Here is a 23908-nt window from a genome sequence, read left to right as displayed (position 1 = left end):
CTTTCTATAAATATTTTTTGATATAACATAATTGTCTATGGTACTTTTTAGTAAAATGTAGCTTCCCAGATTATCCCTTTTTAATTAGGTCTATTTTTCCTTTTGCACTTTATGAGATTATGATTATAATCCCTGCCATTTTTTATTTCCACTGAAGCATGATAGATTCTACTCTGGACCCTTATTTTAAGTCTCTGTGTGAGTCTTTCTATTTCAGGTGTGCTTCTTTTATTTTAGTTTTTTTAATTAATCAATCAATCAATCAATTAATTAATTAATTGTTAATTTTCAACATTCACTTCCCCAAGATTTTGAGTTCCAAATTTTCTCTCCATCTTGTCCCTCCCCCATCCCAAGATGGCATGCATTCTGAATATCCCTTTTGCTAATCTGCCTTCCCTTCTATCTCTCCCTCCCTTCTCTTATCCCCTTCCCCTTCAGTTTTCCTGTAGGCAGGATAGATTTCTACACCCCATTTCCTATATATCTTATTTCCCAGTTGCATGTGAAAACATTTTTTTTAACTTTTGTTTTTAAAACTTTAGGTTCCAAATTTTCTCCCTTCCTCTCTCCCCACTCGCCCTCATTGAGAAGGTAAGCAACTTGATACAGGTCATACATTTGTAGTCATGCAAACACTTCCATAGTCATCATGTTGTGAAAAACTAAGTATATTTCCCTTAATCTTATCCCACCCTCATTTATTCTATTCTTTCTTTTGACTCTGTCCCTCCTTAGAAGTGTTTGCTTCTGATTGCACCTCTCCCAATCTGCCCTCCCTTCTATCATCCTCCTGATCTCTTGTTCCCTTCCCCTGCTATTTTCCTGTAGGGTAAGATAGATTTCCATACCCAATTGAGTGTGTATGTTATTCTCTCCTTAAGCCAAATCTGATGAGAATAAGATTCACTCATTCTCTCTCACTTTCCCCCACTTCCCCTCCACTATAAAAGCCTTTTCTTGTCTGTGAGATAATTTTATGCGAGATAATTTACCCCATCCTCTCCCTTTCTCCTTTTTCCAGTATAATCATCTCTCACCCCTTAATTTTATTCTCCAGATATCACCCCTTCATCTTCAACTCACCTTGTGCCATCTTTTTTATCTATGTATCTATGTATCTATGTATCTATCTATCTACATACACATAATTTTTTCCCTCCAACTACTCTAATACTGACAAAGGACTCATGAGTTACAAATGTCAGCTTTCCATGCAGAATGTAAACATTTCAACCTTAATAAGTCTCTTATGATTTCTCTCTTTCCTGTTTACCTCTTCATGTTTCACCTGAGTCTTGTATTTGAAAGTCAAATTTTCCATTCAGCTCTGGTCTTTTCATCAAGAATGCTTGAAAGTCCTCTATTTCACTGAATGTCGATTCCCCCCCCCCCCCTCAATTTTTCTGGGTAGGTGATTCTTGGTTGTAATCCTATCTCCTTTGCCCTCCAGAATATGCTATTCCAACACCTCTGGTCCCTTAATGTAGAAGCTGCTAAATCTTGTGTTATCCTGATTGTGTTTCCACAATACTTGAATTGTTTCTTTCTGGCTGCTTGCAATATTTTCTCCTTGATCTGGGAACTCTGGAATTTTGCTACAATATTCCTAGGAGTTTTCCTCTGGGGCTCTCTTTCAGGAGGTGATTAGTGGATTCTTTCAATTTTGATTTTGCCCTCTGGTTCTAGAATATCAGGGCAGTTTTCCTTGATAATTTCTTGAAAGATGGTGTCTAGGCTCTTTTTTTGATCATGGCTTTCAGATAGTCCAATAATTTTTAAATTCGCTCTCCTGGATCTCTTCTCCAGGTCAGCTGTTTTTCCAATGAGATATTTCACATTGTTTTCTAATGATTCATTCTTTTGGATTTGTTTTACAGTGTCTTGACTTCTCATAAAGTCACTAGCTTCCAATTGCTCCATTCTAATTTTTGAGGAAGTATTTTCTTCAGTAAGCTTTTGGACTTCCTTTTCCATTTGGCCAATTTTGCTTTTTAGAGCATTCTTCTTCTCATTGGCTTTTTAGACCTCTTTTGCCATTTGGGTTAGGCTATTTTTTTTAGGCTATTTTTTTAAGGTGTTATTTCTTCAGTATTTTTTTTTGATCTCCTTTAGCAAGCTGTTGACTTGTTTTGATTGTTTTTCTTGCATCACTCTCATTTCTCTTCGCAATTTTTTTGTCCGTGTACTGTCCATGGCCTGAGACCAATTCATATTTTTCTCGGAGGCTTTGGATGTAGGAGCTTTGACTTTGTCATCTTCTTCTGGTTGTATGTTTTGATCTTCTTTGTCATCAAAGTAAGATTCTATGGTCTGACTCTTTTTGCTCTGCTTGCTCATGATCCCAGACAATTATTTGAGTTAAAAACTCCTCATTAAGGGAGAGGTCTGCTTCCATTGTGGAGAATGTACTGTCCCAAGCTTCGGGGGTTTTGTGCAGCTGTTTTCAGAGATACTTCTAGGGACCTATAAATATTCATTTCTTCCAAAGTGCTATGATCAAGGGCAAAGTGTTTACTCCTTTCCTGTCCTGTGCTTGGGTCTATGAGTGACCACAAGCACTCTTTTGTGTCTTGGAACTGTGAGGAGGATTTTCTCTACACTACAAACTCCACCATGCCAGTGCTCCTCTTTGCCACCCAGAAGCATGACCCAGATCCAAGCATGGGCAAAGCAAGAGAATCCTGCACCAGCAAAGAGATCCCTACAATCTCCCTCTGATCAGTCACTTGATTCTCCCTCAGTCTGTTGGCTGGAAGCTCCAGAAGCAGCTGTTGCCCCAGCACCACACTCAGGGACTGAGGCTGGGACCAGGCTTCTCTCTCACTGCAGACACAGACTTTTCCTACTGACCTTCTAAGTTCTTTTTGGCGTTCATGGTTTGAGAGGTCTGGACAATGCCACAGCTGCCTGTGATTCAGTCCTGTGAGGCCTGTTCCAGGTTTGCTGAGGCCTGGTTTGCCTGCATGCCCATGCCAAACTGTGTTCCTCTCCCTGCATAGTGCGATAGACCTTTCCAATTAACCATCCAAGTTGTGTTGGGCTGGAAATTTGTTTCACTCTGTCTTTTTGTGGGTTCTGCTGCTTTAGAATTTTTTAGAGCCATTTTTACAGGTATTTTGAGAGGTTTTGGGGAGGACTCAAGGAAGTCACTGCTTTTACTCTGCCATCTTGGCTCTGCTCGCTGGAAGACTTTTTAATACCCTTTTAGATGTATATGTTGTTCCCTCTTTAACACAGATCCTATGAGAGTAAGGTTCCAGCACTATCAGATCTCATGCGCCCACACCCCTGCCCCCGTTTCTTCTACATCAATTCTTTCTTTTATGTCCCATTTGTATGAGATAATTACTCCTTTTTACTTTTTGCTCCCCAATCAGGTTTATCAGAATCACCCCATAATACTTAACACAGCCCCAACCTTTTTTTCAAACTACTGTGTTAATAATGACATTCTTAGGAATACTGATAACATTTTCATATCTAAGAAGTAAACTGTTTGGACTTAATAAATCCCTTAAAATTAATCTTTAATGTTAGCCTTATATTTCTTCTGGATATTCTATATAGAATTTTCCATTTAGTTCTGGTCTTTTTGTCACAAATACCTGACCATTCTTTCAGTTCATTAAATGTTGATTGTTAAAAATTAAGGATTATACTCAATTCTGCTGGGTAGTATAAAATGGAAGACATATAGCAGAATGAATTAAAAATCATAATCCAACAATATGTTGCTTACAAAAACACATTTAAGAATGGGAAATACACACAGATTTAAAATGGTGGGTTGGCACAGAATTTATTATGCTTCACCTAGTGCAAAAAAGGCAGGGGTAGCAATCATTATCTCAGGTAAAGTTAAGGTTAAATAAACTTAATTAAAAGACATAAATTGGCTAACTATATTGTGATAAAAGATACCATAGACAATGAAGCAATAACAATATTGAACTTATATCCATCAAATACAATAGCATTTATATTTCTATTATTATTATTATTTAATTTTTTTTTTTTTGCTAGGGAATGGGGTTAAGTGACTTGCCTAGGGTCACATACCTAGTAAGTGTCAAGCGTCTGAGGCCAGTTGTGAACTCAGGTCCTTCTGACTCCAGGGCTAGTGCTCTATCCATTGCACCCCCTAATTGCCCCATCCAGATTTTTGAGAGAAAAGTTAAATGAGAGACAGATATTAATTTTATAATAGTGGGGGATTTTAATCTTCTCCTCTCAGAACTTGATAAATCTAACCAAAATTTAATAAAAAAAAGAAGTCAAGGAAATTATTAGAATTTTAGATAAGCTAGATATGATAAATATCTGCAGAGAATTGAAATAGAAATACACCTTTCCTTTTCCCATCAGCAGTTTATTATATCTTTTCAAAGACCATCCATATATTAGGATAGAAAAATTTCATATTTAAAAGCAGAAAAGTAGAAATATTAAAAGTATCCTTTTCAGATCACAATGCAATAAAAATTATATTTAATTAGGGACTGCAGAAATATAGATTAAAAACTAACCAGTGATTAAATAACCTAATTTTAAAGAATGAGTGGGTTAAAGAACAAATCATAGAAACAATTAATAATTTCATTATAGAAAATGCCAATAATGAGACAACATACATAATCTATGGGATATAGCAAAAGCAAGAATCAGAGGAAAATTCATATGTCTAAATACTTACATCAAAAAGTATAGAAAGAGCAGACCAATGAATTTATTATGAACTTAAAAATAGAAAAAGAACAAACTAAAAATCCTCAATTAAACACAAATTGGAAATCCTAAAAATTAAAGATGAGATTAATAAATTTGATTGTAAAAAACTCATTGAATTAATAAATAAAATTAGGAGTTGATTTTTAGAAAAAAGTCAATGAAACATAAATAATTGATTAATTTGATTTTGAAAAAGAGAGAATAAAACTAAATCACTAGTATTAAAAATAAAAAGTGTGAATCTAACCCTAATGAAGATGAAATGAAATCATTATAAGGAGTTATTTTGCCCAGTTACATGCCAATAAATTTAATAATTTAAGTGAAATACAAGAGTGTTTGCAAAAATATAAATTGCCAAGATTAGCAGAAGAGGAATTAGAAAATTTAATTAGATGTATTTTAGAAAAATAAATGGGGGCAGCTAGGTGGCACAGCAGATAGAGTACTGGCTTTGGAGTCAGGAGGATCTGAGTTCAAATCTGGCCTCAGGCACATACTAACTGTGTGACCCTGGGCAAGTCAGTTTACTCCTTGGCCTAGCCAAAAAAAAAAAAAGAAAAAAAAAGAAAAAAAAAAGAAATGGAACAGGCCATAAATGAGCTTCCTAAGAAAAAAGCACCAGGACTAGATCCATTTACAAATGGAGTCTATTAAACATTTAAAGATCAACTAATTCTGACACAAAAAATATATATTTGGAATAATAGGCAAAAAAGGGATCCTACAAAACTCCCTTTATGAGCTAAATATAATACCAATATGTAAACTAGGAAGAGTCAAAACAGATGAAGAAAATTATAGACCAATTTCCTTAATGAATATAGATACAAAAATCTTAAATAAAATACTAGCTAAAAGATCACAGGAGTATATTACAAAGATTATAGATCATGATGAAATGGATACGTTATTACCAGGGATGCAAGGATGGTTTAACATAAGGAAAATTAATAGAAAAATTGAACATACAAATAAAAAAAGTTTAAAAAAATCACATCACATCATTCCACGGCAGGACCAGATAATTTTTTGGGACTCAAAACCACTGACGAAAGAGCAAGGTCATTGTCACTGGAGAAATCACATGGAGGCTGAATGATCTCTCACAGTGAAGATATTCTATAGGAGACTGTTGTTCAATGCCTCTGTGTGTGTGTGTGTATGTGTGTATGTGTGTGTGTGTGTGTGTGTGTGTGTGTGTGTGTGTGGAGTATGTATGTTGGGTGACATGTGTATGGGGTGTGTGATATATATGTTTGTGAGATGATGGGTCCCCTTTCCCCTGCTTTGGTCTTGTTAGGGTGCATCCCCTCCTACAACACTCCTACAATACCTGCCTTCATCAGGAATTGGGTCATTCAGAGTAAAAGAGAGATTGGAATAGAGAGAATCACAGAAACATAGAAACACAGAGACTCAGAGAGACAAAGGCCTGGAGAAATAGATTAGAAAGAAGAGAGGATAAGCCACAGCTTTGACCTTCAGAGGGAGAGAAGTATTTGACTCAACTGCTATGATGGGAGTGGGAGGGGGAAAGGGAAAGGAGCACTAACAGGGAATGGAGGGGGACATGGCTGAGCTGGAATCTCCCCCTTTTAGGGCAGGGCTAGGGGGAACAAGGCCTGAGGGAACCTGGTAGATCAAGCCTGAGAGAAGAAGACAGGGTAGGTGAGCTTGGCCCATAGAACCTTGAGGAGTCTGACCCCTGACTCTGCCTTCATTTGAAGAGATTCTCTAGGAGAGGACAGGGAGACATGAGGCCCTAGAGGATGTCTTTCCTCTTCCTGTACTCTTCAAGTCAGGGCCAGTGGCCATTTGTCTTCCTTTGGGCTGGTGACACATGAGGTTCTGGACCTGACTCCCCAGGTCAAGAAGCCTCCAGCATGACAGGGGATCCAAAGTACACAGAGCATTGGGCCTGGAGTCAGGAAGACATGAATTCAAGTCCAGTTTCAAATATTTACTTTGGCATCCTGGGCAAGTCCCTCTCTGAAGCTCTACCTGCCTCAGTTTCCTCAAGTGTAAAATGTGGGTCACGAGAGCACCTGCCTCCCAGGTATATTGTGAGGATTTGGTGAGATATTTGTAAAACACTTAGTACAGTACCTGTACAGTCTCGTCATTCAGTCATGTGACTCTTTATCATTCCCAGCTGGGTTTTTCTTGGCAATGATACTGGAGCGGTTTGGTATTTCTTTTGCTAGCTGATTTTACAGAGGAGGAAACTGAAGTAAACAGAGTTAAGTGACTTATCCGGGGTCATGCAGGTGGTAAGTGTCTCAGGCCAGATTTGCACTCAACTCTTCCCATTCCAGGCTTTGGAGCTCTATCCTTTGCACTGTCCAGTTGCTTTGCATGTAGTAGGCACCGAATAAATGTTTGTTCATCACTTAGAGTTCAAACCCTAGGCACTAACACAAGGGTTGGAAGGGAGAACAATGGTTTCCCTCCCAGGGAGTGGGAAGGGGGCTGCAGGTGGGCCTGGAGCAAGGGACTCATTTGAAGGACTCTGGAGTCTGTGCATCTTGTTCTTAGCCTCAGAAAGATGTCTCCTGGCTGTTGGTGTGGGAGGTGTCCCTAGTCTCATTTCCCAACTCTTGGCCATCCCCCAGGGCCCTCTGTAGGACCACTCTGAGGGGCTCCCTTCTTCTTTTATGCCTTTGGCTGCCCAGGAAGAAGTAAATTACAGGGTTTATACTGCTGTTCACACAGGCCAGGAGCTGACAGATCCAATAAGGCTCGAAAACTACGTCTAAGGGATGTATATAATCTTGCACCTGGAGGGGCAGGCCACAGAGCAGGAACACGAGGACCGTGAGCAGGACCAGGAGGTAGAGCCTGGGGGGCTGCTTGTGTTGGGAGCTGCACTGGACCCTCAGCAGCAGAGTCAGGCTGGACACACACAGCACACAGGTGAGGAGGATGAACCACACGAACTCGATGATAACGTAGGGGAGACAGAGATGCTCAAAAAAACAACTGACATGATCTGCTACCTCAAACAGACCGTTCAGAGCCCAGAGGACAGAACACACAGCAGCAGATGTATGCTTGGGGCGACGAAATTGGTACCAGTGGGGGAAGAGCACGGCTAGACAGCGCTCGGAGCTGATTGCAGCCAGGAGGCTCAGGCCCACAGTGTAAAACACGTGCATGAGGTACCGCATTATATTGTACATGAAAGAAAGAAGTGAATATCTAAACAATTCATACATGCAGACCAGAAAGGTACAACAGAGGAAAAGGGAGTCAGCCCCGGCCAGGTTGAGGATGTAGACGGAGAAGGGGTTCCTCTGGATGCGGAAGCCCAGGAGCCACATGACGAAGCTGTTCCCCACCAGCCCAACCAGGGCAACGAGCAGAATGAGAATCCGTATCCAGTCACCCGAAAAAAGTTTTCCTGGTGTCTCAGCCCCAGGAACTAAACTCCCATTTGCACTTCTTTCCGTTGCGCTGTCATGACTATATTCCCACAGCTCGGGTGAGTGGGACGCAGCCATGCTGGTTGGTCCTAGCCCCAGGTCAAAAGCCCTAGGGACACAAAGACAAGGAAGTGCATCAGGGACTTTTCCAGAGGTTTACTCCCATCTCTACTTTCAAGAGTTACAGCCTCTCTTCCCCTCTCCCTCTCTCTAGGATGCAGCTAGGTGGCACCACAGTGCGCAGAGGTATTGGCCTCTAGACTAAGAAAGGAATTAAAACCTAGTCTCTTACTAGTGAGAGAAATGATAATTTCACTCATATTAATAACCAATTATTCAATTAGGATTAAGACTTTCCCCTCCTATTTCCTCATTCAGAAACCAGCCCCTCTAGGTTTTTCAGTCAATCCCTGAAGGACATTGCTGATGGATGAGATTGCCAAATTCATCCAGCTACATGCTTTTCCATCATGGGTGAGACCCCAACCAACTAGAAAATCTTGGAAAGACAATCTTATGTAGCTGTTATTTTTACCTTACCATTGTTCATTATCCATCGACCGGATAAAGATGGATACCTTTGTCCAGATAGCTAGAGGCAGCTGAACCTCACCGCAGCACCCTCAGTAGGTAGAGCTGATGGCTTTCAGGCAATCTCTGTGTCCACCACTCATTGATTGTTAACCAATTAGACTTGGTTTCTACCTTCAGGCCTCCCCCTCTTCCAAAGATTTTTGAAGCATTCAATTCTCTCAGGGTAGGGGAGGCATCTTTGGCTTCTAGGAATGCCAGTGACCTCAATCTGCTATTTTCTAGCCATAGTTAATAAATTGATTATTAATTACCCAGAAATTACTTCTCTCAGACTTTTCATTAGTCACATTAGCTGTGTGACCCTGGACAAGTCACTTGGCATCTGTCTCCCTCAGGTTCCTCAACCGTAAAATGAGGCCAATAATAGCACGAAGTTCACAGGGTTCTTCAGAGAATCCAATGAGATAATGTTTGTAAAGTGTTTAAGCCTGTGCCTGGCACACAGTAGGCCCTTAAAAGAAGTTTGTTTCATTTCCCCCTTTCCCCCTTTCTCTTGTCATAATGACAATGAAGTATAGAAATGAGTCTTCTGGAGAAGATTGGGAGTACATTGTCTCTCCTTTCTTCTCTGACCACACGCAATGGTCTTCACCTCCAAATTGCCCTTCATTTTTCTCTCTGTTCTGGCTTTTTTTTAAAGTATATGCAAGTTTTGCTTCCTTCTATAGCCTATGTGAACAAGATAGGGTGGACTGAACGATTTAATTTAAAGCAACAGACATCTATTTATTCATTTAATGTGTGCATGCATGCATTGATTTGTTCATTTACTATTTTATTAATTCATAAAATCTTTCATTTGTTTATTTATATTTTAAAATTTCTATCAATAAGTTTTCCTTTCACATAATTTCTATTGTTCTATATACTGTCCCACTATAGAGTGAATTTTTTTAAAATCAAAGAATAAAAAAAGAAGATAAAAAGTATTTCAGGACAACTAACCATCATATGGACTAAGTGCAACAGTGTACTACGTAGTGTTCTATGGCCGTAGTCCCCCACCTCTGGAAACAAGAGAGGAAATGCAATGATCTCTTTATTTTTTCTGTGTCAAATGGCAATAAACATTTGCTCAGTACTTAATCTTTTGAGCTACTGGGCCCAGAATAACTTTCACCACTGGGCTTGGTGCTGGGAATACAGAGACAATGAAACCGCCCCTGCCCTGAAGTAGCTGATGTTCTACTGAGGGTGGGCAGAGGGGAGGAGTATGCAGCCGCAGGTGCTCACCTCTGCCAAACCCGGTAATTGACCAGCACAGAACATGACCAACTGCAGGTGTCAGGACTGCTGATTACTATACCTCCAGCTCCTCTTTATTGACAAATGATGTGCTTTAGGGTCAATTGTCTGTGAAAGGGTGGGTCTATTCATCCAGACTGGGAATAGGAGAAAATCAAGGAGATATGGGGTCCACTCCCCCTGAGCCAGATCCTGGGCCTGGAAGATTGGGAACAAGAACTTTCACACCCTCAGGCTGCAGGGCTTCTGAAACACTCCAAAGAAAACTCTCTCTCCCTGCTGGAGGCCATAAGAAAAAGTGTCTGAAGGTTGGCGTCTGCTCCTGTCTCCAAGGGAAAGAGAAAACATCAGAACACAATAGGGGAAACTTCTGTGCCCTCCCCCCTTTCCCAGAGTGACCAGTTTTCTAGCTATGCACTTTGAAGTGATCAATATAAACGTATAAAGGAAAGATTAAACTCACAGAGAAATCTTCACTAGATCCAAGGATGATAAAGAATTACAAGGAAGGGCCCCAGATTGTCAACTTCCCTTTTTTTTCCCTCCAGGTTCCTGATGACTGCTGTGCCTGGTTCTGCTGCTGATGCCTGCACCTGTCCTTCTCGGGAATCTCCTGGCCGGACACTGGGGCCTGAGGGGTGGGATAGGGGCAGGATTCAGGACAGTTCCTCTCTTACCCCTATATTACCCTCCCTCTACTCCCAATTACATAGGCCCAGGAAAAGAGATTTTCCATTTGCATTCCAGGCACCAAGGGTGGGGATTTCCCAAACACTGGCCTCAGGACATGAACTTCCCAAAGCCTTCAAGTCCAGATAAAGCTTCTCTCTAAACACCTGTCTCTTTACTAGTGTATCAGTGGAGTTACTGTTGGATTGGTGTGGCCCATTATCCCCAATCCACTGTTTTTTCCCATTGTCCTTGGGTATTTATCAGTCATGGTTTCTACAGTGTAAGGATGAAATATCCCTTGTGGGCCACTTAGTTTATTTGAAATTGTGTATTTTCCTTTTTGCTCAGCTGTCCATGAAGATCCAATCTGATACTTGTCCTCTTGCTATCTTTAGGGTCTCAGATCTTGTCCTTTTCTTTCCTTCCTTTACAACATCATCTTTAGGCAGGGATCCTCAGTGACAGAGAGATGGGGTGACTGTTCCCCAATCACTTGTATTGAGAAATAATTCCTTTGGACCTGTATTCTATTCCAATCAGTGCTAATCAATTTGATGTGATTCTAAAGGTGTAGTGATTATAAGTTCTGTATATTAGGCTCCGGAGCTGTGAGCTTCAGATTGTAGGTTCAGTTGCTTAATCATAGGAAGTTAACTAGAGGCTCTTTCACCCTTGTTTTTCCTTGTCATGGTGGCAGTGTGACCCAGTGTGGCAGAGATGACTAAATTATGTAGAAAATCTTCCAACTTATTTTTGTACCTCCAGATCTCTGTCACTTGTCCCAGAGCAAGTGACCATCTTGTGACCACCTAGTAAATGGAGATATTCCTTACTGTACCCAACTCTTGACCCTGATGATATATCACTTTTACTTATTTAAGCTTATGCATCATTTGTCAACCAATGAGATTTTGTATTTTGCCGTGCCTCTTTTGGGTATTAAACTCTATAGATATCAGAAACTGGAAGAATGGGTCATCTTAGATCAGGAGGAAGATATGAGGTCTACTTCATTAGAGGGGTCAATGACACTTTAACAAAGTACCATTGGATCAGAGCTGTGCCTCAGTCTCTCTTGTTGTAGGTTGAACAATTTTAATCTCCACATTAATGGCACTCTGAGATGGGACTGCAATGTGTGGACCTCAACTTTTTTGGGCCAGTCCCTTCAAGGGACCCAAAAAGGAAGTGCATAAGGGGTTGGATTTTTTTTTTTTGCTTTCTTTTTGGTGAGGCAATTGGGGTTAAGTGACTTGCCTAGGGTCACACAGCTAGTAAGTGTCAAGTGTCTGAGGCCAGATCTGAACTCAGGTCCTCCTGACTCCAAGGCCAGAGCTCTATGCACTGTGCCACCTAGCTGCCCTAAGGGGTTAGATTTTTGAGGATGGCTTCCCCACAGACATGGGTCCTGGAAGGTTGGACTCCCCTCATTGTTTGCACCCACATTCTCTGAGCCTGAAGTAAGTCTTCAAGATTGGTGAGTCCACCTTGATTTAGCCCAAATTCATTTTAAGAAGGGCCCTCGATTGGGCTAAGAGGGACTATTTGAGCTTGTGACTTATCTGTCTAAATTTATAAGGTCTGGAGCACTCATATTTCATTTTATTTTTAAAATATATGGCCCCAATTTTTCTACACAGACTGCTGTTTTTCCCCCTCCATTTTTCTTATTTTCATTTTGTAAAGACTAGAGAGATTCAGCAGTGGAATTGCTAGGGCCTCATTTTCAGCCAGCTGGCCACCTAGCTGATTTTAAAACTTCTGGTTGGCAGGATTAAAATAGATTTTATGACTTTAAATTCTTTCAACCAGCAGTTATTAAATCTTTTTTGTCATTAGTGGAGAAATCTCTGAAATTGGTTTAAGGGGAACTTTCAGTGGCTCATAGTGGAGTGAGGTACCCATCTAGAGGACCCTATGACCAGTAACTGGATAGGTAGGGCTTGGGGGAGTGATTCCCCAGTGCTCTGACACCACCTTGAGGGAGCAGTAATTCAGGGAAGACCTGACAGCCTTTGGGGAGAGATTCCTCACCTCACTGTCAAGGCTGTGACCAATCAGAGAGCAATCCGCCCCTCTTCTGGCCCAGGAAGAAGGCTCATTTTCATTTTACAGAGATGAGGAGAGGGAAAGGTGATTGTCACTTCTACTGCCTTAGGATGAAGTTGGTCATTGACAATCAGAACTAAATGTTCAGCAAGTTTGAAAGGGGAACTGGGAGAAATTTTGCTGAATATTCACTTATAAAGGAACTTTGGCAAAAAGTCTAGAGCAGAGGTTCCCAAACTTCTCTGCTCTACCACCCACTTTTAAAAAATATTACTCAACACCCCTCCAGAAATCTGCTTCATTTAACTCTTTACCATTTTAAAAAAAATTGCATCATTTCAAAAAAAAACCAATTTTTAAAAAATGACACAATTCAAATTTAATAATTCATTATAAATTTGTTGTTTTTTCCTGCATAGAAATTTTGGTGACACAGTATTGTGTCATGTAATCATATAGTGTCATATGGTAAACATGTCATTATAAGCACATATTCCTGCTGATGCATGCTGGACTTCCTGACAATGCTCCACGTACTCCAACACTTGCTTGTTAAGACAGACTTGACCACAGATCAGTTATAACTGGCGTTTTGTGTGTTTATTTGGAAAATAATATAATCATTATGTATTTAACTCTGTTACACAACAATGAGACATATACTGTTTTTCAAAATTTCCTTAACTTCTCCTCTTTTCTTATGCTTCCCCTTCCCCCTTATTTTTATTCAATAACCCCTAATTGCCCCTGAGGCTACTACCACTGCTCCCCCCCAATCATTCCAGTGTCCCCAGGGGGTGGTTTTACCCACTTTGGAAACCTATGGTCTAGAGGAATGGAACTTTAACCAGCTCTTCTATCTTGCAGGGACTTCTAAATATAAGATGAACTTTAAATGGGTGAACGCAATTGGCAACTTAGAGTAAAGCAATTTGTATTGTTACTAAATTACACGTTTTATTGATAAGATTCTAAACGCATTAACATAATTGGGAAGCAGAAGAATTATCTTAGGCTGGCAGCAGGACCCCAACCACAAGATGGTCACAAGTTCTCTACTTAATAGAGGAGACAGGTAAGATCTTGACTCCAAAATCTTCTGGAGAAAAAACTAGAAGTTCAGTCCTGATTTCATGTTGTGTCTTGTTCTATGCTCTGTGTGGGTCTGCTTTGTAAATGATAAAACCAAGTTCAGGCATAACGGGATCTTTACGTCAGATAGAAAGGGACCTTTAAGAGAATGGGAAATTAGTGTCTGTTTGAGTCATGCCAATCATGCTTTATGCTAACTCATAGCTAACACATGTTTTACCTAAACCTTTTCTTTCGGTGTGATCAAATGAAACAGGCTGTAAACAAATGAAAAAGGGCTTAAAGGAGGACAAATCTCTCTTTTTTCTCTGTTCACAATACTGGCCATGTTGGAGACTGCTGAGATGAAAGACAGATACAGAAATTAATTGTAAACTAAGTTTAAAAAATGATTGGAAACCAAATTTGTGAAAAAAGACTAATGAAATTTCTTTCCTTTCTAAATTATAATTTAGGCGTCTTCATAAAGTGTTTTGATGTGCTTACAAGGTACTATCAAACTCTGTAGAGTTTAAGGAAAACAACAGTAACCAAAACAACAAGTTCACAGATCCTTTATTTCTTAAAAGGAACTTTGAAAATGGCTAAAACTTGATTTGGAGCCTTGCAGTCTAAGAACTGTCTTGTTAGTCAGGAGACATGTTCAGGAGAGATTCAGTGAAATAGGAATTCAGAGAAGTGTTAGAATAAGAAAAACTTTTGGTACAGTATAGGAGAAATTAGAATAAAACTCGTGTCAGCTTAAATAATTTTGCAACTCAGAGTTTAAAGAAGAAACCCATTTGCAGAGCCTGAAGAAGTTTCTGGTAGCCAATCTCTAGGTCTGAAGTTTTGGGTATCAATCTGTGAAACTGGTTTTAATTTTAGAGTAGAATAAAGGCAAATTTAAAAACTACTGGAAATTGGGTTAAGTTTATTGCAGGAAGGAATTTTCATTATTAGAAGCGAGGACAAAGAAATTTTAGACCATGTTCAGAAAAAATGAAAGTGCGTAGAATTGGGGTTCAGTTACCCTTCTGTTTACTGCCTTTAAACAACCAATCCAAGGGCACCAGAAAAGTCCTGATTAGGAATCCAGATAGAAGGAGATTCCAAAGTGCTCCCAGAGAAAGAAAACTTGTTTGGAAATCAGATAGTAACGGAAGGTAAGTGAAGCTTAATGATTCTACTGCAGTTTAAGGCAATTGTTTAGGTAAATTAAAAACACAGTACAACTTGTGTTGAAACCAACTGGTTAGTGAAAGTAAGTTTAAATTACATAAATGAAGCCATAGTAAGTTAAGCAAAGAATTATTGAGGATAGAATTAAACAAGAATATGTCCTGAAAGAAAGATAGATACAGGAATAAATTAAGTGCATGAACACCTAATAGAGGTGCCACTAGGTAGGGCCTCCTTGGGAATCTTAGTCTTCCTGAGCCAGGACACCAAGCCTGTGAACAGATCTCTAGAAACCTCTCATAAAGGCTGAAGGGGATTGAACCATGTGACTTCAGGGCAGGGATCCCCTGTTTCCCAAGCCTTCAAAATATAAGGAATAGTTCAGTTTACACAACAAGGGGAATGGGGAAAAGGCAACATTGCTGGCAGTGGCACCTGTGACTGGAGGAGCAGAGCACTGTGAGACCAACTCCAGAGAGTGGGTGCTGGGGGTGGAGCCCTGTAACCCTTTAATAGGAGAGAAAGGTGCTTAGGAGCTTTCATGGTATTAGCACTTATAACAACCACACCAAGGCCATTTGGAGCAGCTTACAGTGACAGCAGCTTTAAAAGTAAGGCTGGCTACTCTGAAAACCATCAAAAGCCATAAGTGAGCATAGTCACTGATGGTCAAGAATGCCAAGATCACTAAAGATTGGATTGAAATGAGCATATGGTTTGTAAAGGTATAAAATCCTGAAATTTAGAGAGGAAAAGCAGAGCTTGCAAATTATTTAAAAACCAAAATAAATGGACTTAATTTTGAGTGATTTGAAAGGAAATGGAGAAAAAGTTGCACCCTGAGCCCTTCAGAAAAATCCAATCTCTATCAGATAGTTTTGCAGTAGTTCAATTTCTGTTCTATTCCTGTGCCATAGCTAGGCTTTGTCTGATCCCCTTGAGCATTGCCAAAAGAGCTGAATGAATGCCTTTCCAGCAAAAAAGACATCAAAGTTGAGGAGAAAGATGATTTCTTCTCAAGTCATCCTGCTTACTGAAATCTGTGTCACCCTATAATGAGGAACTTGTGCTAAGTGAGTTGTTTTGGGGGTCTATTTGCCTGCAATTTACAAAAAATTATGGGACTGTAACTAATTCTAATTGCCCAAAAGCCCTTAAAGAAATTGAGATGAACTGAGCCTTTGTAACCACTGAAGGACCAAAAAGGGGTTTACTAGAGGAATTCAGTGAGTAGAAGAAAGAAAGAGTAATGTTGCATTGAGGAAATAAGAAAAGTGAAGGATGAGTCCTAGGGTAAACAAAGTTGGAGTTTGTTTGCACTGAGAGGGTAAATCCAGGATTTCAAAGTAAAGGGTTTTAGAGTTTTGAAAAGGAGATTTCAGAGAGCATCTTCATCCCACTGAAACAGAAAAGATTTCAGAATGTTTTTTGAAAGCAATGCCCTTTGATAGTTGCTAGGTGTCTTTCTTCCCTAATCAATGTAAGAGTACCAAGTAAGTTTCGTAAAATGCATATTAATTGATTGATAGAGAAAGGATTGTCTCTTTGCTCTGGTATAAATACTTAAGGTAAAGGATCAATTATTGAAAATTTAGAGGAATGGGTTTGGCTCTTTGGGTAACTCAAAGAAACAAAGGTACAGTAATGAGAAATTGGGAATAGCACCATGAATATTTTGAATATAAGCAAAATAAAAATAATGGAATATTGAGAAAAATGAAGTTGAGTTATTGTCACTAATCATTCTAAGTCAAAACTGATTGGGCTGAAAATATTGTAATGGTAATAAATGAGAGAATCTAATCAGTCCTTGTATGTGCAAAGGGAATAATAAATATTTACACCTATCTGCCAGGGTTGGAAGAAATACGTGGTTGTACAGTGCTTACCACAGCACCTGGCTTGTGTAAAGGGTGAGCACTGCAGTGCTCAGACCTTGTAGGAACACAAGTGAACAAAATGTCATCTCATTTACAGGTACTTGTTTCTAATTGGCATGTAATGTTGACTGAATTTGGAAATCATAGACTAAATATTTTAAAGTGTTACTAAAAACAGGATTAAGCAACTTTCAAGACAGAAAAAGCTTGGTACTGCATGGGGGCTATGTAAACTGCTATGATTAGCATGAAAATGCCACGTGTAATGAGAGAAATGCCTTTCTATGGATTAATACATTTGGAAGGTATTTAGTTAAATTATTATCACTTAAGAAAAGTTTTTAAAGCATATTTCTTCCTCTTTTCAATATGAATACTGTAACATTATAAATATATCTCTTATATGGTTATTAGAACATATTTTGTGTAAAAAACCTAGGTGGTAGTAGTAGTAGTAGTAGTAGTAGTAGTAGTAATAATGATGATGATAACAATAAGAAATAACTTACTGTTGGGAGAAAAGTATGGTGAAGTCCTTTTAGGAGATCTTTGTCTGTGAAGTTCCTTGGGATGAGCCCTGATCACAGGGTAGTGTGAAACCTATCAGCACTGCCATCTAAGAAACTGCCTCTGAAAGTGGAGAAGTGAAATTTTTGAATAAGTGGGTATCATTTGAGATTCTTTGTAAACTTCTGTAAGTGTACCTTTTAGTGCTATTGTTTTGAACCAACTATTTGCTGTGCATGAACTTGTAGTGAAGAAGTTATACAGGTCTCTTGGGTCTGAGTGGACTGAGGAAGGTAAGCCACTCCTCCCCAGAAATTCTATCACCAGGTATATATTCTTTGGTTCATTAAAGGGGTGTCATTGTGGCACACAAGAGTTAACAGATTTCATTGAGCAAGAGTGGGTTACTCCAGACACCACCCTAGTGGCAACATGCATGACAGCCACTTGTCCAACTTGTGTGATTTTTAATCAATTGGCCCTTCAAGTCACATCCACTTGTGCCTTGAATGGCTGAACAAGTGTATGAATGTAATGGAATACTATTGCGATATAAGAAGGGATGAGCAAGCCGACTTCAGAAAAGCCTGAAAAGCCTTGTATGGACTGACGCTGAGTGAAGTGAGCAGAACAGTGAGGACAGTGTACACAATAATAGCCATGTGGTGTGATGAATATCTTTGATAGACTTAGCTCTTCTCAGTAATACAAGGATCTAAGACATCTCCAAAAGTCTCATGATGGAAAATGCTATCCACATCCAGAGAAAGGGCTATGGAGTTTGAATGCAGATCAAAGCATACTATTTGATCTTTTTTTCCCTTTTGTTTTGTTTCTTCTTTCTTGTGGTTCCTCCTATTTGTTCTAATTCTTCTTTACAACATGACTGATGTGAAAATATGTTTAATAGGAATGAAGGTAGAGCCTATATCATATTGTATGACATCTTGAGGAAGGCAGTGGGAAAAAAGGGGGAGAAAATTTAAAACTCAAAAGTGTGGGAAAGTGATTGTTGAAAACTAAAAATTAATTTAAAGAAATAAAAAAGTAAAAAAATTAAGAGTAAGTTTTGAGCAAATACTTTTTGAGTTTGTCACAGAAAAACAATAAAGTGTTAACTGCATTTCCTTCCCTCCTTTGCACAGGTGGGTGATTGGGCTATGGAATACTGTGTATACTCTTGGACATAATTCATAAGATAGTTTGTCTTAATGAAGTATTTTTCTTTTTCTGTTTTATTTTTTCATTTAAAAAATGGATTCTGAATGGGGTGGTGATATTGAGCATGATATTGAACAATAAAATGACGTAAAAGAAAAAAACCAATTTTGTTTTTTAGAATTATCCTATCATACTTAACTCAGCCCAGCCTTTCTTTCAAACTACTTTGGTAATGATGTCAGTCTTAGGAATGACGACAACATTTTCATACCTAAGAAACAAAGTGTTTTAACTTAATGAGTCCCTTATAATTAGTCTTTAAAGCTTTCCTTATATTTCTTCTGGATCTTCTATGTCAAATTTTCCATTTAGTTCTGGTCTTTTTGTCAAAAATACCTGAAAGTCTTTAAGTCAATTAAATATCCATTTTATAAAATGAAGGATTATACTCAACTCTCCTGGATAAGTTAAAATGGAAAATGGATAGTAGAATGTATTAAAAATCAGAATCCAACAATATATTGTTTACAAGAAACATTTGAAATGGATGATATATAGGGTTAAAAATGGAGGATTGACAGAATTTATTATGCTTCATCAGGTGCAAAAAAGGCAGGGGTGGCAATCATGTTCTCAGGCAAAGTTAAGGCTAAAATAGATTCAATTAAAAGTGACAAACAGGGTAACTATACTTTGATAAAAGATATCATCAACAATGAAGCAATATCAGTGCTGAACTTATATGCACCAAATACAATAGCATCTAAATTTTTATAAGAAAAATTAAATAAATTACAGGTGGAGATAGATAGTAGTATTATAATAATGGGGGACTTTAATCTTCCCCTCTCAGAACCTGACAATATTTAACCAAAAGTAAATAAGAAAGAAGTAAAAAAAATAGAATTTTAGATAAGCTAAATATGTTAGATATCTGGAGAGAAGTGAGTAGAAATAGAAAGAAATTCCCTTTTTTTTCTCAGAAGTTTATGGTAACCTTACAAAGAATGACCATATATTAGCATACAAACATTTTAGAGTTAAAAGCAGAAATATTAAAAATATCCTTCTCAGATCACAATGCAACAAAATTATACTTAATAAAGCACCACCCAAACATACCTTAAAAGCTAATTGGAGATTAAACCACCTAATCTTAAAGAATGAGTGGGTTAAAGGACAAACCATAGAAACAATTAATAATTTCATTAAATAAAATACCAATAACAAGACAGCATGCCAAAACCTGTGGGATACAGCAAAAGCAAGAATGAGAGAAAAGTTTATATCTTCAAATACTTCCATCAATAAAATAGAGAAAGAGCAGTTAAAAAAATCCCCAAGAAATCCCCACTTAAACACTAAATTGGAAATCCTAAATATTAAAGATGAAATTAATAAAATTGATCATAAAAACATTGAATTAACAAATAAAACTAGGAGTTGATTTTAAGGAAAAAATGAAATAGATAAACAACTTGTTAATTTGATTAAAAAAGAGAGAAGAAAACCAAATCACTAGTATTAAAAATGAAAAGTGTGAATCTAATACCAATGAAGATGAAATTAAATCAATTATAAGGAGTTATTTTGCACAGTTATATGCCAATAAATTTAATAATCTAAGTGAAATGGAAGGCTGTTGGCAAAAATATAAATTGCCCAATTAGGAGAAGAAGAAATAGAATATCTAAATAGACCCATTTTAGAAAAAATTGAATAGGCCATAAATGAGCTTCCTAGGGAAAAAATACCAGGACTAGATGGATTTACAAGGGAATTCTATTAAACATTTAAAGATCAATTGATTCCAATACTAAATAAATTATTTGGAATAATAGGCAAAGAAGGGATCCTACCAAACTCCTTTTATGAAGCAAATATTATAGTGATAGTTAAACCAAGAAAATTAAAAACAGAGGAATAAAGTTACAGACCAATTTCACTAATGAGTATGTATGTAAAAACTCTCAACAAAATACCAGTTAAAAAAATCACAATATATTACAAAGACTATATATTATGACCAAGTGAGATTTATACAAGCAATGCAAGCATGGTTTACCTAGATGAAAATTATTAATAGAATTGATTATATAAATTATAGAAGTGAAAAACACCATACAATTAGACCATTTCATGGCTGAAAAAGGTAAAATATGGGAGCTGAGACCACTGAGAAAATAGTAAGGTCATTGTCACTGGAGGAACCAAATGGAGGCTGAATGATCTCTCACAGTTGCAATATTCCATAGGAGATTGTTGTTCAATGCCTCTCTCTCTCTCTCTCTCTCTCTCTCTCTCTCTCTCTCTCTCTGCACTGTGTGGTATGTATATATGTTGAGTAGGTGTGTGTTTGGGGTGTGTGTGATATGTATGTGTGTGAGATGATCTGTCTCTTTTCCCTGTTTTGGTCTCATTAGGGTATGCCCTATATATGAGAACCTATAATAACTGCCCTCATTAATAACTGGGTCATTTAGAGTGAAAGAAAGACTGGAATTGAGAGAGTCACAGAAACATAGAAACAGAGATTCAGAGAGACTGAGGCCTAGAGAACCAGACTGGAAAGAAGAGAGGATGCTGAGCCTCAGCCTTGACCTTTTGAGGGAGAGAAGCATTTGGCTCAACTCTTATGATGGAGGGAGGGGGGAAGGGAAAGGAGCATTAGCAGGGAATGGATAGGGACATGGCTGAGCTGGAATCTACTCTTTTTAGAGCAAGGGGAGGATGAATAAGGCTTGAGGGAACCTGGTGGATCTAGCTTGAGAGAAGACAAGGTGGGGGAGCATGGCCCACAGAGCCTTGAGGAGTCTGACCCCCGACTCTGCCTTCATTTGAAGAGATTCTCTAGGAGAGGACAGGGAGACATGGGGCCCTAGAGGATGTCTTTCCTCTTTCTCTACTCTTCAAGACAGGGCCAGTGGTCATTTATTGGCATCGTCTTCCTTTGGGCTGGTGACACATGAGGCCCTGGACCTGACTCCCCAGGCAAAGGAGCCTCCAGCAAGCTAGAGGTCTCCAAAGTAGCACTGGGACTGGAGCCAGGAACATCTGAGTTCAAACGCAATCTCAGGCATTTACTTACTTTGGGAGCCTGGGCAAGTCACTGAACCTCGGCCTGCCTCAGTTTCCTCAGGTGTAAAATGGAGATAGATCATGAGAGCATCTATGTCCCAGGGATATTGTGAGGATTAAGTGAGATGTCTGTAAAGCACTTAGCGCAGTGCCTGGCATAGTCTTCTTGTGCAGTCATGTGACTGTTTGTGACCCCATCTGGGGTTTTCTTGACAAATATACTGGAATAGTTTGCCTCTTTTTTTTTTTTTGCTGGCTCATTTTACAGATAAAGAAACTGAGGCACACAGAGTTACCTGACTTGCCCAAAGTCATATATTTGGTAAGTGTCTCAGATCAGACATGAACTGAAGTCTTCCCATTCCAGGCCCTGGAGCTCTATCCTCTGCACTGCCCAGCACATAGTAAATGTTTGTCCATCACTTAGAGTTCAAACCCTAGGCACCAACAAAAGCAATGGAAAAGGGAATCATGGTTTCCCTCCCAGGGAAGTAGGAGGTGGGCTGCAGAAAGGCCTGGGGCAGGAGCTCATTTCCAGGGCTCTCTAGTCTGAATCTTTCGTTCTTAGCTTCAGGATGACATCTCAGCGGTGTTGGCGTGGGGAGTGTCTCTAGTCTCACCTCCTACCTCCCCCTCATCCCCCAGGGCCCTCTGCAGGACCACCCTGAGGGGCTCCCTCTTTTTATGTCTTTGGCTGCCCAGGAGGAAATAAATGAGGGGGTTTGCACTGCTGTTCACACAGGCCAGGAGCCAAGGAAGCCAAAGGGGCATGAAAACTATGTCGTAGCGCGCTATGAAATCTCCTATTTCCAGGGGCAGGCCAAAGAACAAGAACACGAGGACCGTAAGCAGGACAAGGAGGTAGAGCCTGGGGGGCTGCTGGCTTTGGGAGCTGCACTGGACCCTCAGCAGCAGAGTCAGACTGGACCCGCACAGCACACATGTGAAGAGGATGAACCACACCAACTCGATGATGAAGAAGTCGTGACAGAAATGTGGAGTATGCACATAAAAACAAACAACGAAATTTGTTAGCCCACTCAGGCTGGCCAGAGCCCAGAGGACAGCGCATATAGCTGCAGACATCTGCTCGGGGCGGTGACATCGGTACCAGAGGGGGAAGAACACGGAGAGACAGCGCTCGGTGCTGATCGCTGACAGGAAGCTCAGGCCCACACTGTAGAACATGTATGTGACATAGGCCACTACCTTGTACGTGACAGAATTGTACAAATAGGCAACAACTTTATCTATGGAGATCAGAAAGGAGCAACAGAGGAAGAGGGCGTCGGCCCCGGCCAGGTTGAGGATGTAGACAGAGAAGGGATTCCTGGGGATACGGAAGCCCAGAAGCCACAGGACGATGCTGTTCTCCACCAGCCCAACCAGGGCAATGAGCAGGCAGAGGGCCCACATCCAGTCACTTAAGCCAAATTGTCTAGGTGCTGCAAGAACGAAACTCGCGTTTGCACTTCTTTCCCCTGTGGTGTTGTGAACATATTCCAACTGTTCAGATGTGGGGGACGCAGCCATGGTGGTTGGTCCCAGCCCCAGGACGCCCTGCTCCTCTCAGAGGCCCTGAGGACACACAGACACAGAAGCAAGTCAGGGAGTTTTCATTTCTACCTTCAAGAGGCAGAGCCTCCTCCTCTCCACTCCCTCTCTTTGGGAGCAGCTAAGCGGTACACCAGTTCACAGAGGTATGAGGCTGCAGCAAGGACACTTATGAGTGAGAGAAATGAGTATTTCTCTAATATTCACAGCCAAACATTCAATTAGGATTAAGACTTTCCTCTCCTATTTCATCATTCAGAAACCAGCCACCTGCACGTTAGTTAGTCAGTCTCTGAAGGACATTGCTGATGGATGAGATCCTGGTACAGGCTTTTCCATCATAGGTAGGACCCTAGCCAACTAGATCTTACAAAAAGAATCTTTTGTAGCTGTCATTCTTGCTCCATCATTGTTCATTGCTCATTGTCCAGGTAGAGATGGATACCTTTGTCCAGATACTGAGGCCGTTGAACCTCATCACACCCTCAGCAAGTGGAGGTGAAGCTCTTAGCCCATGTCCTTGTCCACCCCTTCATTGGTTTTTAACCAATCAGAGTTGATTTCTGTCTTCAGGCCTCCCACCCTTCCAAAGGCTTTTGAAACATTCTATTCTCTCAGAGGAGGTGGGGGCGGGGCATGACACATCTTTGGCTTCTAGGCTGTGCCAGTGACCGCAATCTCTTATTTGCTAGCTACAGTTGCTAAATTGATTATTAATTACCAAGAAAGTGTGTGTCTCAGACTTTTCATTAATCACAT

General features: G+C 39.7%; 2 protein-coding genes across 2 annotated transcripts; both read right to left on the bottom strand.

Moving 5' to 3' along the window:
• Positions 1-7271: 7271 nt before the first annotated feature.
• LOC110197155 (mas-related G-protein coupled receptor member A2B-like) lies at positions 7272-8259 on the bottom strand. The gene has a single exon (XM_020970833.2). The coding sequence runs from the start codon at positions 8232-8234 to the stop codon at positions 7272-7274; it is 963 nt and encodes a 320-aa protein (XP_020826492.2). The 5' UTR covers positions 8235-8259.
• Positions 8260-22165: 13906 nt separating this feature from the next.
• On the bottom strand, positions 22166-23167 carry LOC110197187 (mas-related G-protein coupled receptor member X1-like). Its single transcript, XM_020970877.2, has one exon. It carries the CDS (start codon positions 23126-23128, stop codon positions 22166-22168), a length of 963 nt encoding a protein of 320 aa, XP_020826536.1. The 5' UTR covers positions 23129-23167.
• Between the last annotated feature and the right edge of the window lie 741 nt (positions 23168-23908).

This window comes from Phascolarctos cinereus, unplaced genomic scaffold, assembly GCF_003287225.1.
Source record: "Phascolarctos cinereus isolate Bilbo 61053 unplaced genomic scaffold, phaCin_HiC Scaffold_9;HRSCAF=440, whole genome shotgun sequence".
Classification (NCBI taxonomy): domain Eukaryota; kingdom Metazoa; phylum Chordata; class Mammalia; order Diprotodontia; family Phascolarctidae; genus Phascolarctos; species Phascolarctos cinereus.
Note: the sequence above shows the minus strand (reverse complement) of the source record. Positions and strands in the feature narration are given on the sequence as shown.